Below are 16,503 nucleotides of genomic sequence, written 5' to 3'. Positions count from 1 at the left end.
CTAATAAATTTACTGCCTGGATGTCAGTAAAGAAGATATTTGGATGACCTGAAAGAAAATAAACCAGAAAAGTTGAAAAGAAAACACTGTCTAGGAAGGATTCTGCAGCTGTTCAGCAAAAAGCAGTTCAATGGCACTCCTTTTTCTCAGTTTCTGTTTCCACACTGGGAGAGCTAAAGTTATGCTGTTGATCAGTGTGCAGCCATCTTGGAAGTCCTTCATGTGATGCATTTTTATTGCAATTTTTGATCACATATATTTTGAATTCCTCTGATGGGAACTGTGCACTGTTATCACTGGCAAGTTGCACAAGCAAGCTATTTCCCACAAACACTATCCTTAATACTGCTATTATCTTTCTAGAAGACACTGACTTCATACAGATGTCTTCAGGCTGTTTTAAGTGGTCATTCACTCCACTTAGGTACACTGAGTCCCTAAGGGGATAAATGAAGGTGATATGAGTACACTGCTGTGACTCTGATGGCCGTTTTGAAGGATGCAGGGATGCTGGTGGCCATGTTTTTGGGATCATTTGACAGCCACTGCAACTTCTGGCTAAGTGTAGTCTCATTATTGATGCCAGCTTATCAAACAAACCTTCAAGCAAGAATTTCTTTTTCTGTGCCCAGTGATCTGAATACAATCTATCCAGCAATTGTGAGCATACATTTCCTAAAATTTCCATTCTAGAGCTGTGTTATACAGTTACGTTCTGTCAATGTGAATTGATTAGTCTTCCATGGGAGCCTAACAAGCATTAGTTTGCCATGCACACTCATCCCTTATAAATTTGTATCCAGATTAGAAGCCACGCACTCTCAAGCCAAGACCGGAATAGCTGATCAAGAGGAGAAGGTCAACACCTGCACCACACCACATGCAACACATAGTCCCCCCAGAACACCTACCATCACAGTTCTCACATGAAAACACAAACCATGCACCCACCTTCGTGGAGTTTCTCAGTAGAAATCTATCCAAACAGCAGAGATCTCCAAGACAGAAATGCAGTCGACCACCACAACACAGCACAAATCACAAGACACATAGCTCACATACACAGTGTGCCCCTCAACCTAAGCCACTAAGGCAAAACAGCTTTGCCCAATACACCAATCATAAGTGACTTGATAGTGAGGCACACTGATGTCCCACTCACTAGGTTGAATAAGAAGAAGGTAGCAGTCAGCTGTCTATCAGATGCCAGAGTCCGACACATAGCACACGCACTCAGGGCACTCCACAACAAGTACAAGTATGATGCTGTCACTGTCCATGTGGGAGTGAATGACTTGAGATGCACCTCTCTAGACTACATGAAAAGAGACATGGAGGAGCTTTCAGATTATGTGGCCCAGGCAGGTATGACCCTAGCCCCGAGCAGCATACTACCGTTGTCCAGAATGATACTGCAGTACAAGCAGAAAATAATTGACTTCAACAATAGGCTAAGTTTCTGGTGTCATTCTAAGGGGATCCAGTATCTCTTTGCTTGGGATGACATGACTGACAGACCTTGATGCTTTGCCAGAGATGGAATGCATCTGTCACCCCTGGGTTTCCGGATACTGGCTAAGGCTCTTGCCACCCCTATAGTGCCATTTTTAGGCGATGTTCCAAAGACCAAATTACCACCGTAATAGCTGTAAATAAATGCAATCTGAGGGTCATGCTGCTCAACACTAGAAGTCTAAATCTCAAGATGCACTTGCTTGAAGCACTCCTCAAAATGGAGACCATCGACATTTGTGCTGTAATGGAGACCTGGTTTAAAGCAGCAGAAAGCACCCCTGCACTACCAGGCTGAAACTCATTCCACACCTTTCGGCTCCAGAACATGAACTGAAGCTCCAAAGGTGGGGTGTCTTCATATTCATAAAGGATATGCACACCTCCAGACTAGTAGCCCACTATAACACATCTGAGGTACTTCAGGTACAACTAACACTGGGTAAGACAGCGATTCAGGTCATAGTGTCTCCATATTCAAAAAAGATAGGCACACCTCCAGACTAGTAGCCCAGCATAACGCATCTGAGAACTTCAGGTACAAGTAACATTGGGTAACATGGCGAGTCAGGTTATAGCCTGCTATTGGTCCCCAACCACGTCCCAAGACTCTCACTCTATGTTCCTAAGTACCCTGGAAACTATTAGGGTCCAACCCAACACTCTCATACTAGGTGACTTCAACTACCTCTCCATCAACTGGGAAAACTACTCATGCACCAATACACTGGCCCAACTCTTCCTGGAATTCATCAATTCTATTGCCCTGGACCAGCTCATTCTTACCCCCACTAGAGGAAGCAACATCCTTGATCTGGTTATTACTAACATGGGCAACCATTGCTCTACACCAATAGTCAATTCCTCTCTGGTTTGATCCAACCACAAACTAATCAACATGGAAATCCACATCTCACCCCCCCCCCCCACAAAGGTAATCACCATGAAAAACTTCTCCAAAGCTGACTTTGGGTCCTAAAAACAGAGGTGGCTAACTTCACGGCACCCATGCCAATAAAAAATAGATGCATGACTGCTGAATCGTACACCAATGCACTGTATGAACACATACATAAATGCATGGAATTAGCCATACCCAACATAACCAAGACGGTCTCCTCCAAAAAAAGGAAGCCAATTTGGTGGTTCCCTGCCATTAATAACTCTACAACAGAAGGAAGAAACTGTTGCAGAAAAAGGTGAAGTCCCAAGACTGGAAAAAATCCCTTATTAGCCTCAACAAAAAGTTGAGATCCCTCATCAAAACCTCTAAAGCCAGCTATGAAAGCAGAATTGCAGCAAACACTAAAAACAACCACAAAGCCTTCTATAGTTATATAAAGAATCTCCATGGCAATACTTAGGTTTGCTCTGAGTTACTGCACAATGGTACCTCCTATACTGAGCCAACAGATATTTCCAACATACTGGCCGACAGATTCAGTGCCAACTTTACCCCCCCCAAGGATTAATCACAATACCGGAGGAATGCCAGGCATCCAGCAATACTGCAGCACAAGTTAAAGCTGCATTGTCCAAGGCCAAGAATACAGCTTCCATGGGAACTGACAATATCCCTGGATGTGCTCTACATGAACTGCAAAGTGAACTGGTACCGCATGTGTGTGCCCTGTTCAATCACAGCCTCACCTCAGGCTTTGTCCCTACTGAATGGCATACTGCTACAGTCATCCCTGTCCATGAAGAGGGAGCAGCTACAGACCCTGGGAATTATCGCCCCATTAGCCTGACAAGTCTGATATGTAAAGCTATGGTGTGCATCAGCATGGACCTAATTAACAAGGATATAGGGAATCTCCAAACTCTAGATCCCACGCAATTTGGTTTTGTGAAAGGTAGATCATGCCTACTCAGCCTGGTTGACTTCTTTGAGTCAGTCACCAGAGCTGTAGATGAGGGCAAGGCAGATCACCCAGCCTACCTCAGTCTGGCCAAGGCCTTTGATACCATTCCCCATTCAGGTGTTATTGATAAACTCACCAAACTAGGCATCAACCCCTGTATCACTAGTTGGGTTGCACATTGGCTTACAGATAGAACCCACAGTTTGAAAGTAGCAGACTCCAAGTCAGACTGCTGACCAGTCATGAGTGGAGTCCCACAGGAATCGGTCCTGGGTCCTCCGCTATTTGGCATCTTCTCAGTTATTCAAATCAACACGGAGGGACTCTGGCTGACCAACTTCACAGACAACTGCAAGCTGGGAACCATTATTAACTCCCCAAGTGATGTAGACATCCTACAGAAAGACCTTACTGAGACCAATGACTGGTGTCAAAACCATGGCCTTAAGCTTAATGCCAAAAAATCCGTTGTCATCCCCTTTGGGAAAAACTCAGTTCCCACTAATTACCACATCGATGAGAGCCCATTGAACACTGAAAGCGTTGTAAGAGATCTGGAGACACAGGTTGAGAGTAACCTCTCCTTCGAACACCACATTGACACTGTGGTCAGAAATTCCTTCTGTGTGGCACATCTCATTAACAAGTGTTTTGCATCCAGGAAGAAAGAGGTCATCATCTCTCTCTACTCTTCCCTCATTAGGCCAATCATCGAGTATAATGCCCATTTGACATGTACCTCACTAGATGGATGCAACATCTGGAAAAGTCACAAAAGTACCTCACAAAGAGGATCCTAGGCCTTAAACATATGCCCTACATGGACAGACTCAAAAACCCAACTATTCTCTGTCTCATATTGTCAACTAAGAGGCGATCCCTGCTTGACTTACAAAGCCATGTCTGACCCAGCTCTGTTAGAAATGCTACATCTAAAGAAATCCCAATCCCTCTGCACCACATGCTGCTGAGACCTCAGTCTCATTACCACAATCAACAGAACATGCTGGAGGGGCAGGTTCATAACACAGAGACTGCTCATGCTCTGGAATAGACTTCCCGTACATATCAAGCAGAGCACCTCACTGGCCCTCTTCAACACAAATCTTGATGAGTGGATGGGAAATAGAAGGTTCACCCCAGGGATCACTGCAGTGGCTCTACTTGATAGAGGCACTGGGAACTAACGTCGGGCGGTATGATGCCAGAGTAATTCTATGGGCTAGGCTTGTAAAGGCTGCAGAGCCATTAGCCTAGTACACACCTATGAACCTATGAACATGCACTTTCACTTACTGTTTATACGTCTGACACACCTAAATTATTATAAGAACATTTTTATCTTTTTGTGTATACTGACACGACTGTTATTTATTTATATATTTATTTATGCAGTAATGTCTTTATAAAGTCTGTTTTTGTATCCAATCACTGACTTGCCTGTATGTGTTTATCAAGTTAGCCACAAGTCACATGAAATACTTCCATACTGATTTATTTGCATAGGTACATGAACAATTACTGTTTTGATTTTAGATGAGTCATCATTTCCCACACATTCCATGTTTTTTGACTCTGTATACAGTCATTCACTTTCCATGTTTTAATGAAAAAGGTGCTGTATATTGCCATTAACTTAATCAGCTGTACTTTTATATGAAAATCACTAATGTTGAACCGTTTAAGTAACAGTTATCCCTCCCTGTCTCTGTCTTTCTCTTATAGGTTCATAGGTTTGTACTAGGCTATCAGCCCTAGGGCCTATACAAGCCTAGCCAAACAATTCCCTGGATATTTCTTCCCATAATATTTACTTCCCTGGACCTCTGTTTAGCAGGGCGACTGATGTGATCCCCGGGGTGAATTTCTTATCTCCCATCCAATCGTAAAGGTTCCTTTTGAAGAGGACCAAGGAGGCGCTCTGCTTGACATGTATGGGCAGTCTATTCCAGATTGAGGAGTCTCTGTGTCAGGAACCTATCCCTCCAGCATGTTTTGTTCATAGTGATGACTAGGTTTAGATCCCTGGAGCATGTGCCTCTGAGGGATTGGGATTTCTTTAACTGGAGCATGTCCAACAGCTCAGGGTTTGACATGGCCTTGTATGTTAAGCAAAGATCGCCTCTGAGTAGACGATATGTCACAGAGTATAGCTGGAGTTTTTTTAGACGGTCAGCATAGGGCATCTGCTTTAGGCCTGTGATTCTTTTAGTGAGGTTTTTCTGTGGCCTTTCCAGCTGTTGCAGATGTTTTGTGAGGTACATACCAAATGGGGCATTGTATTCTATAATGGGTCTAATGAGGGATGAGTACAGTGGGACAATGACCTCCTTTTTTCTGGACGAAAAGCCCTTAGTGATGAGGTGTGCCACATAGAAGGATTTCCTGACTGTTGCGGCGATGTGGTTATCGAAGGTGAGACCGCTGTCCACCTGTGTCCCTAAGTCTTTCATCACACTTTCGGTGTTTAGTGTACTGCCATCTTTATATATATATATATATATATATATATATATATATATATATATATATATATATATATATATATAGATATGTGTGTGTGTGTGTGCAGTAAGTACATACTACAGCTGTGGCTTTTTTAAATTTTTATTTTAAAGTTTATTTTCTGTGAAACCAGTAACATACAGTATTTTAAAATGTTTTAAATGCTCTTTTTGCTATATGCAGTTACTTAAATCACTTGTTTTTGTGTTTTTTTTCTTCTCACAGCTGACCATTAGCTGCCATCCGCTCCTCTCTTCATTTACCAAATCCACCAGACCAGCCTTAAACTCTACATTTGGAGCTGGTGAGGAAAATGAGGACACTGTTGTAGCATCATGATGCTGTCAGGGAGTGTGCTTTAATGCTTGCCACCCAGCAGCAGCCTTGCAGGCTGCACAGTCATTGCCTTTGGTTGGTGCTTGCATACTTCCACACACACAAATGCACAACCTTCCAACTAAGTGAATCACCACTTATGGAGCTGACCAGGCTCTTGATGCTGCTATTTTAGTGAGCCTAGGCTACCTTCTTCCTGCTAGGATGGCCTGCTTACTCCCATACTTCCCCTGTGGCCCCTCTACCGCCCATGCTGCTAATCAAACACAAGTCATCTGGGGCATAGTAATGCTAGTCACCACGAAAAACAGACACCAGCAACTCCTATCCTTTCTCTTTGGTTACCCACTATCCTCATACTGTTTCTGTGTATATTCTCCTGTTCTGCACTTTACCCTGAATTCATTTCTAGCCTCACTCATAATTGCCTTTCCTAGTGCACCTGCCCTATTTTACTGTCTTCAGACTGTTACATATTAATTTTGTTTTGCCCTGCTTTTATCTGCTAGTAATACCTCTCTCCCCCTTTGTGAAGCCCCTCTCTATTGTAGCTTATTTTAACCATACAGCACTGAGTTTCCTTCAAGTAAATCTACTTGTGTAGCTTGAGGCCAGTATCCTTTTGTAAGCTTACTTCTGCTCATATTTTATTTATTTTTATTTTATTTCTGGTGACTATACCTTTAGAAACTTTATATCCTTGTCTCTCAAGCTAGTTTTTCACTATCTTTTCTGATTGTTTCTATGACTTCATCTTGACCAGGGTGCTAGCCCCGCTCCGTTCGCCCTCGCTACGCTCTGGCTCACTTCGCTTCCCTACCCTACCCCCATTCCCACCCACCCTCGGTACAATTACCTTTATGCCTAGCTATCCCTTCCCTTCCTGTCCCACTAGCCACTACAATTCCACTTCCTGCCTGTTGCCACAACCACCTTACTAATCTGTCAATCTTGTCAACACCACTTCATCTATACCACTGTCTCTCTACCTACTCTATCTGAACATATTTTATTCTAACATGTATTATTTTCTAATATCTTCTACAATACTCCTTATTCTCTCTATCTCCACCTCTTACCACTCCAATCTCTCTGACCCACTCCTATGTTCACCAACTTCTCACTCATACAACATTTATCCAACTACTTCATCTTTTTACTATCTCCCCTAATCTCTTTACTACCTCTATCTCAAGTCTATATAAACTATCCATAATACAGGTTTTTAAACCTTCCCACAAAGCTAAGTCAAAACTATACAAACTCCATCTAGCATCTACTACACACTCTCTCCTCACTAAAAACCTGCTTTGTTCTGGAGATATCCATCCCAACCCTGGCCCCTCTTCTCTCCCCAAAACTACCTCTACACTGCCCCCATCTTACTCCTCTAACAGTCACCAACCTCAGTCACAATAATCATCCCCATTCAAATACTTAACTATTTACTCATTGAATATTCAGAGTCTAGCAAATAAAGTCACTGAGCTGCACTCATGGATAGCTCTCAATACCCCTCATATCCTCTCCCTATCTGAAACCTGGCTCAAGCCACACATCTCAAATAGTGAAATACTCCCACCAGGTTATATCTTCCGATCTGATAGACCCGTAAAAAAAGGTGGTGGCGTGGCCATCCTCTACTGAAACATTCTTAACCTCTCACCATACCCTTCCCCTATTCCTGACTTCCTCCCAGCTGAAATCATCATCCTTAACTGCCATCTGAATCCCCACAAAAAACTTGCAATTGCCTCTATCTACCTTCCTGCTGGTAACAATCTGCCCATTCTTGAAAACATCCTATCCTGGTTCTCCAACAACATACCATATGAGACACTTATCCTTGGTGATGTCCACATTGATTGGTCCAAACTCACAACTGACTCCCCCCAACTCAGTATCCACCTACACGGTTTCCACCAACTTATAACATCTCCCACTCGCTTCCATAAAAATTCCACTTCCAGCTTCATCATAGACTGGATCCTTACCAATTCCCCCCACCAATACCACAATCCCACCACCTTACCTGACTCCCTCAGTGATCATCTCCCTACCACCATCTTAAGACACTACTCCCATATTCTTAAACCCCACCTTATCAAAGACTGTTGAAAACTATCGACTTTCAATTCATCCCAATTTAACTCCTTTCTCCACAACATAGATTGGGCCATTCTAAAACACCTCCCCCTAAACGATGCTGTAAGCACTTTCAATAGCATCTTCATGAATACTCTAAACTCCTTAGCTCCCTCTAGGAAGATCAGAGTAAAATCAAACCATGCTCCCTGGCTCTCCAAAGAGACTAGGTCCCTTATGAAACAAAGAGATCATGCTTGAAAAACCTGGACTAAAACTAAACAACCACCTTTTCTTCAAAAATACAGGCAACCGAGGAACCTTGCAAAAAACATACAACTAATGACAAAAAGTTATAGTATAGCTCTGCTCAGCTTAACAACAAATCCAATCCTCGAAAATTTTGGTCAACTCTCAACAACATCCTCTATCCTGGAAAGCCCTCTAATCCCTCCCCATACCCTAACTCTTCCTCTCAGGAAACAGCTATGCTCCTGAATAAACACTTCATCTCTTCCATCCAAAATCTGGTAACCTCTAAGCCAAACTCTACTTTGACACCCACCTCTCCAAGTCCCACTAACACAACTTTGTTTTCTTTTGAGCCAGTTCCCATTACTTACATCAAATCTCTACTACTCAAGCTAAAACCTTGCTCTCCTTCCACTGACAATCTATCTCCTACATTCCTCAAACTTGCTGCTGAATCAGTTGCCTATCTTGTATCTATACTAATTAATCAATCTATTCTAGAATCAACTGTCCCCACCCTTTGGAAATCTTTTTTCACTATCCCTCTTCATAAAGGTGGAAACTCCACTGACCCCCTCAAACTACCGACCCATTGCCATTATGTCCCCCCTCTCCAAGATATTAGAAAAATGTATTCACTCACAGATTCTCAATCACCTCCTCACACACCACTTACTTACCCCTACCCAACATGAATTTCATCCTCACCACAGCACCACCACTGCCCTCCTCTCCTTCACTCATATCATTGCAGAGGCCCTAGACAACAGTAAACTCATTTCCTGTCTCTTCCTAGATCTCTCCAAAGCCTTTGATACTGTCTCTCATCCTCTACTACTATCCAAACTTGCAAATCTCCACCTATCCCCCTCCGCACTTGCCTGGTTTAATAGTTACCTATCTGACAGGGAACAATCTGTCAAATGGCTCTCATCCTCCTCACCTTTCCTTTCCATTTCCACTGGTTTTCCCCAAGGCTCCATCTTGGGACCCCTTTTGTTTAACATCTTCACCAATGATCTTTACACCTCATGCAAAGAATCCTCCCTTATTCAGTATGCCGACTCCACACTTATATCCATCTCAAATAACATTCCTGAACTACACTCCCTGACCCAACAGGCCCTACTGTCCACTGAACAATGGCTGTCTCACAACCTATTGATCCTAAATCCCAAAAAGATCAAACTACTACTTTTCCTTCCCCGTTCTCTTTCTCATCACAAAACCTCCTTTTTTATTACATCTTCTAACAATACAAATATCCAACCTGACACCCACACAAAACTCCTAGGGGTCATTATCGATGACGAACTCAAGTTCAACCTACACATACTCCAATGTATAAAAAAAACAAACCAGAAACTAGGTCTGCTATATTGGAACAAAAAATTCCTAACCCCTGAATCTAGACTTACCCTGAGCCAGGCACTCCTCCTCCCCTCCCTCTTATACTCCGCCCCAGTTCTTACCAATATCCAGGCCTCCACTCTAAACAAACTGCAACAGACTTACCATAAAATAGCCAGATTCATTACTAACTCCCCATACAACTCACACCACTGCATTTCTTTAAACTCTCTCCAATGGCTTGAACTTCCCCAGTTTCTGCTATCTTATCAATTTCATATGCTATACTCTATTCTTTATAAACCCTCCTTCTGTCCATCTCTATCTTCCTTAGTCTCCATCTACATCCCATCCTGGACCCTCCATACTTCTAACCAACAATTACTTGATATCTACTACCCAAAAAGGTCAGTAGGCAAACTACTCTACAAACACTCCCTTGCCCATGCTTGGAACAAACTTCCTCTTGACTTACGTTCAATCTCCCACATCTCACACTTTAAAAATGAACTAAAAGCTTGTTTTCTCAATTCCAGAACCTACCCTTGCCATGAACATACCTAGTCTTCCTTCCCTTTATGTACCCTCAAAAGGACCATAGTTAGTACCTCATTACACCTCTCTCTCCAATGTGTCTACTATGCATTTGCACAATTTTATACAAACAAAAAAATGTTCATTGTTGACCTATTGAACTATATCAATGTAAAATTGTTACTTAGCTTCTTTTTAATGCAACTTTAACTTTATGCATGTAACCCAACATATGTGAATCGTTTTGCTATAACTGCTATTATATCAATATTGTTTAAAATTGTACTTGTTTTAAAATGTATTACTGGAGCTTTTCTCCTCGGGTCTCCACTGAAAATGGGCCACAAGCCCAGTTGGACAAACCCGGTTAACAAATATCAATAAATAAATAAATAAATATTTATCTGTCTGCACCACAGGGCCACTAGTAATTACCTTTTTCATTGATCTTTTACTCACAGTCACCAGTCTGTCATCTTCATCATTATGAGAACTTCTTTCCTCCTGCACCACAGTTAATTGTTTTCATTGTCCATGTCTGAACTCTGCTGCCTGCTTAAATCAGAGATACCTGCTTACACATACATCAGCTGTCATTGCTGAATGGTTGCATTTGTACAGCATAATGTAACACTGCCAGCGCTTCGTAAGTACACTTTGCCAGAGAGGTCAAACATGAAATGAGCATGTCCTTAGCTCCACATCTTCCAGTTTCCCTGTAAGATCCCTTGGTTCCATTCTTTGCTGCCTCCATCTGTCCACTCTCCTAGACTTTACTCAGTCATTAAATACTTTGCCCTTTTAAGTAATATCTGTTTTCTTCTTCGCCATCTTTTTTTACTTTTCTCCAGAAAGCCTTCACCAGACTGGTATCTTTCTGTATCTGGACCTCTAAATCTGAACATAATTTCAGTTTGGACATTAGCAGATTGCTGGACTTCTATTGGCTACACCTCTAAATACAAATACAAATTTGCTAAAGCTATTACTTTCTTACATTGTGCCATTACACTCAACAAGATTTTGTTTTATAGACAAAGTGTCTTACATAATGACTGTGAAAAGTAAGTTTACTAATAAAATGACAAGTTTCAACACATCACTGATGGATTTCCATACAGCTTTTCAACTCTTGAGTTAATTATGTTAGTTGCAGGCTGTTTCTAAGTCAACTCACATAACAGGGCAATCAAATTTTCACGTAGAAATGGTGTTTTAGCTAAGAAAAAGATTTTAAATGACAAGCATCATGGAGGTTTACATCATTTTAGTTCTAATTTTCCAAATGGTTCTGATATGTTGTTGAATGGGTTTTATGTAAACTTGTGAAGCACTTGAGACTAGAAGAATTATCAGGTCGTATTTTGTTGACACCAAATTCTTTTAAACAGCAAGTGTCAGGCATGGTGTTATACATGGAGAGTAAGAAGTGGATCATTATTTGTTTCACAGATGGTCTGCAATAAACAGAGATATAATGGATCAGTTGCACTCGTCTCAAGAATTGCTTCAGCACTGCCAGATGTACAGATCATTACACCAAAATGTGACAAGTGAGATAGAAGCAAATGAAAAAGAATGGAATGTCCTAGCTGAGAGCTGTTTGGGTGACAGTACAACAGAATCCTTAAAGAAAACTATGCAGGATATTGAAGTAAGCAGTCTTTTTTCTTCTTGTTGACCTGTTTATAGAACCCTGATTACAAAATTCAAGTAAAAATATTTGTAGATAGGAAGTTCACTTGTGTAGTAAAAACCTAGAGGTTAAAGCATAGTTGGGCTTTTTTGCTCGGTTTGTATTTAGCTTAAAATAATATCTTTATGGTTTCATTTAACAGAGGTTTGATTCAGCAAGAACTCATTTGGAAATTAATTCTTGCATGTCTTGACATTTGAATCCTCTTTGGAATCTGTTCAGCGCATTGCTAAGCCCACTACAACTTAATTAAGACAGTGTTTGAAATACACTACCTCCCAGTCTGTATTCAGGCTTCACACACCCGTATTCAATCAGCGAAGTCTGCTTTTTTTCTAATCCAGCTTGTAAACATTCTCTCTAAAGTCTGCTTCTGCTCTTTGTGCCTGATTCTGAGTCATAGTTTTCTGCTTGTGACATCATTAGTACAGCAGAGGCATGTAAATGAATTAGGTTAAGCAGAGGACAGCAGTGATGTCCAGTCTTAGGTTCATAGGTGTGTACTAGGCTAATGACCACAAGGACCTTTTTAACCCTAGCCATGCATCCTAAATCTCTGACAAGTTTTGGTACCCTTGATAACTGTAAGTAGGGGCTTGGGAAATGAAACATTTACAAGCAGGGGCCTGGGAGTTGAACAGTTTACAGGCGGCCTGTGTCCATTAGAGACATAAGTGCCAAACCAGGGATGAATTTCCTGCTCCCCATCCAGTTGTCCAAGTTACACTTGAATTCGGTTAGGGAGAAACTCTGCTTCACGTGAATGGGGCACCTGTTCCAGTGAAGGGATAATCTCTGGGATATATACCTGTCTGTCCAGTAGGTCCTATTTATATCACAGGCAAGTTTTAAGTCTTTGGAATGGGTAGTTCTGGTGCTGTTTGTTTTGCAGATATGCAGGAGGTCCATCAGAGTGGGGTCTGACAACGCCTTGTATGCCAGGCCTAGATCTCCCCTCAACAGTCTGTAGGAGACAGCATACAGAGATAGGGTCTTGAGCCAGTCTGCCTAGGACATGTAACTTATGCCCAGTATTATTTTAATGAGGAACCTCTGTGGACATTCCAGTTGTTGGGTGTGCCTGGTGGAATATACCGAGTGGGGCATTGTACTCAATGATAGGTCTGATTAATGCTGAATAGAAAGGAGCAATTACTTATTTGGATCTGGATGCCATACCTTTGTTTATAAGTTGCACAACATAGAATGATTTCCTTACTACTGAAGACGTGATGGCCAAAGGCTAAATTACTATATGTAACTCCAAGTCCCTGACTACTATGTCAACTCTTAGGGGTGTGTTTTCAGTATGATTTTTTCCAGGGATGGATGACTTCCCGAAGCATAGTACTGTGCATTTCTTGGCATTTAGTTTTAGTCTGTGTCTCTGACAACAATTGCTTGTCTGCGTCAGCCCTTCCTGGAGAACATTTGTGTCAGTGGGCGATTCAGTGACAGCTCCTAATTTGCAATCATCTGTAAATTTAGTCAGCCAGAGGCCGTTGATGTTGGCCTTGACTTCAGAGAAGTAAATGGCAAAAAGGAGCGGTCCCAGGACTGATCCCCGAGGTACTCCACTTGTGACTAGTCTCTTTGTAGAGGTGTACTCCCCCAATTCTAACTTTCTCGGTCTTGTCTGTGAGCCAGGTGGGCATTCACTGGTTGACATAAGGGTTTATATCTAACCTCTTAAGTTTGTCAACAATGCCTGAGTGGGGGATTATGTCAGATGCCTTGGCCAGGTCAAGATAGGCAGTGTGAACAATTTTGCCCTCATCCATTGCTTTGGTGACCTTCTCAAAGAAGTCCACCAAGTTGAGTAAGCATGACCTGCCCTTGATGAAACCAAATTGGGTTGGGTCCAGTATCTGGAGGTTTCTTGTATCATTACTGGTCATTTCCATGCTAATTCTTTCCCTGGCTTTGCATATGGGACTAGTGAGACTTATGGGACTGTAGTTTCCAGGGTCTGTAGATGGCCCACCTTTGTGCAGAGAGATGACTGTTGCTGTTCTCTATTCATGAGGCATGAAGCCTGTTTGGAAGATACAGTTAAATAGCAATTCCAGAGGGCCTGATTGATCATGTTTCATGCTATTTAGAAGGCATCCCGGGATATTGTCTGCATCCATTAATGCAGTGTTCTTGGCCTGAGAGAGAGCATTAAAGACCTGTTCCTAGTGATATTAGGGGAAGTTATAGCTGATGTTTTTTTCCTGAGGGAAGGTTTATGGGGAGAGAGAGGTAAAGTTGGGGCTGACTTTTTTGGCCAGTATGTTTGCTATATCTTCTGGCTTCACCCTTTTTTAATTTCTCCAAATCTTTTGAGTTTCTCATACCATGACAGTAATGGACCCCATTCCTAAGTCAAAGAACTAATAAAGTTCATGAAATTAGTATTGTTTCAGTCTTTGATGTCAGCCAAAGTTGCTCTTTGCAGCACCAGCAATGTGCCCAGTAATGACTTTAGACTGTAGATTCTTTTTTATAAGACCCATTGCACCTTCTACTAGTGGAACTGTCTGGGTATCTTTCTTCCACAGTGATCTCATTTCTGCCTGAAAATCTTGATATTTTATGACTTTGTGTCTCTCTGTACTCAAGACACTGTAGTCACTGGGTGTAGCAATTTCAATGATCAATGCTACTTTTGTCTTTTTTTTTCAAGGACCACTATATCTGGTTTTCTATCATCTATCTTTTGAACTCTTGGTAATGGATGATCCCATGTGATGTAGACTTCATCATTTTCTGTGATGCTATGCGGCTCATATTTCCAGTGTTTTTCAGCTACTTCAATTTTATAATGTTTGCATAATCCCCAGTGCAACAGTCTTGCTAATTATTATGCCTTTCAATATACAATGCTTCTGTCATTAGTATGTCACAATCAGCAACAAGGTGTGCCACTGCTTCCGGTTTTGTTTTACAAAATCTACATTTGTCTGTCTCTCCCACATGTTCAATGGACTTTGTAAACCAATGTGTACTTAGCCCACTGTCTTGGGCTGCCAATATTAACCTTTCATCTTTTGATTTGAATTTGCCTCTCCTTTGCATTTGATCCTGATCAACATGAGGTTTTTCCAGGGTTTTCTATACTTGCAACTATATTTATGCATTTTCCACATTTCTTGCCTTCTCATCTGATCCTTCACCTTATATTCTTTATTTTGTTTTTGGCACATTCAGTTGCTGCCTGATTTTTATCTACTTCTGGTTTGATTTCCATTCCTGTTTAATGCCAATATGCTTCTAGTAGACTGAGAAGGGAAGCCAGATTTATTCTCCTCATGTCTCAAAACTTTCACTACATTTGGGTCTTTTGAGGTCAGCAGATATGTGTGCAGTCCCACGATTTCAGATCTATACATGTAATCAATTTCAAGGAGGCCCACACCTCCTTCGGAATGGGGAATGTATAACTTGGTCTGCACTGATTTTTATAAATCATTTGGTGAGCATGAAACATCCTTATTGTTTTCCTGTTTAATCTAGCCAACACGTTTTGGAGCCAGTTAGTCCAAAACTATTAAGTTAGGACAGGGAGAGCAAATTGGTTTATAGCTTGAATTTTGTTCCTAAATGTCAACGCTGTATTCAGGATTAATTTAAGTCTTCTAAAATTTTCCTTACTAAGTTTTATTCACATTTGTTCATGTTTTATTGTTGATCCTTCATCTGTTCCCAAATATTTATACACACCCTCTTGCTCAAGTTTTTTATATCACATTCATGTCCCAAACTGATGTTTTCTTGGTGCTGCAGTTCTCCTGCTTTAAATGTTGCTTTTGCACATTCATCAAGACCAAATTACATTCTTTTATCATCTGAAAATGTTTTGACTACTTGCAGTTATGCTTTCATTTCCTTTCTGATGAGCTGTACAGTTGTAAATCATTAACAAAGAGAAGATGAGAGGTCTTTACACTTTGTTGTTTTCTAGGAGACAAATTATAGCCGTAGCCTAATCTGTTAAGTATACAGCTTAATGGCAAGACAGAATAGCAGCAGCGACAGAGAGTCAACCTGGAATAATTCCCTTTGAATTTTTATCCCTGAAATAATAATTTGTCCTTTGTCATGGCTTAATTGCAGAGTGGTCTGACACTGTTTCATGATCACTGTAATGTAGTCAATCAATATAGGGTGTATCTTGTACATTTTTAAGCACTCTTTTATCCATGACTGTGGGAAACTATCAACTGCTTTTTTGTAGTCAATACATACCATATTTAGAATCTTCCCCTTTTTACAGTTCTCCATTATGACTTTATTTAGCAACAGGTGATCCTTTGTTCCATATTACTTTCTTTTATTACCCTTTTGTTCTATTGCCATGTTTGAATTTTTTAAAGAACTGTAAAC

At 41.3% G+C, this 16,503-nt stretch overlaps 1 protein-coding gene across 1 annotated transcript in view; it reads left to right on the top strand.

Moving 5' to 3' along the window:
- SYNE2 (spectrin repeat containing nuclear envelope protein 2) overlaps window positions 1-16,503 on the top strand; it is a 3,814,665-nt gene that overhangs the window by 3,075,841 nt on the left and 722,321 nt on the right. The window contains exon 108 of the mRNA XM_044073561.1: window positions 11,892-12,093. Within this exon, the coding sequence (XP_043929496.1) occupies window positions 11,892-12,093 (202 nt within the window). The remainder of the gene's footprint in view (window positions 1-11,891; window positions 12,094-16,503) is intronic.

The sequence above is a fragment of the Protopterus annectens genome, chromosome 6.part0 (genome assembly GCF_019279795.1).
Source record: "Protopterus annectens isolate FY-2018-M chromosome 6.part0, PAN1.0, whole genome shotgun sequence".
NCBI lineage: Eukaryota > Metazoa > Chordata > Ceratodontiformes > Protopteridae > Protopterus > Protopterus annectens.
This window is presented reverse-complemented; position numbering and strand designations above follow the sequence as displayed.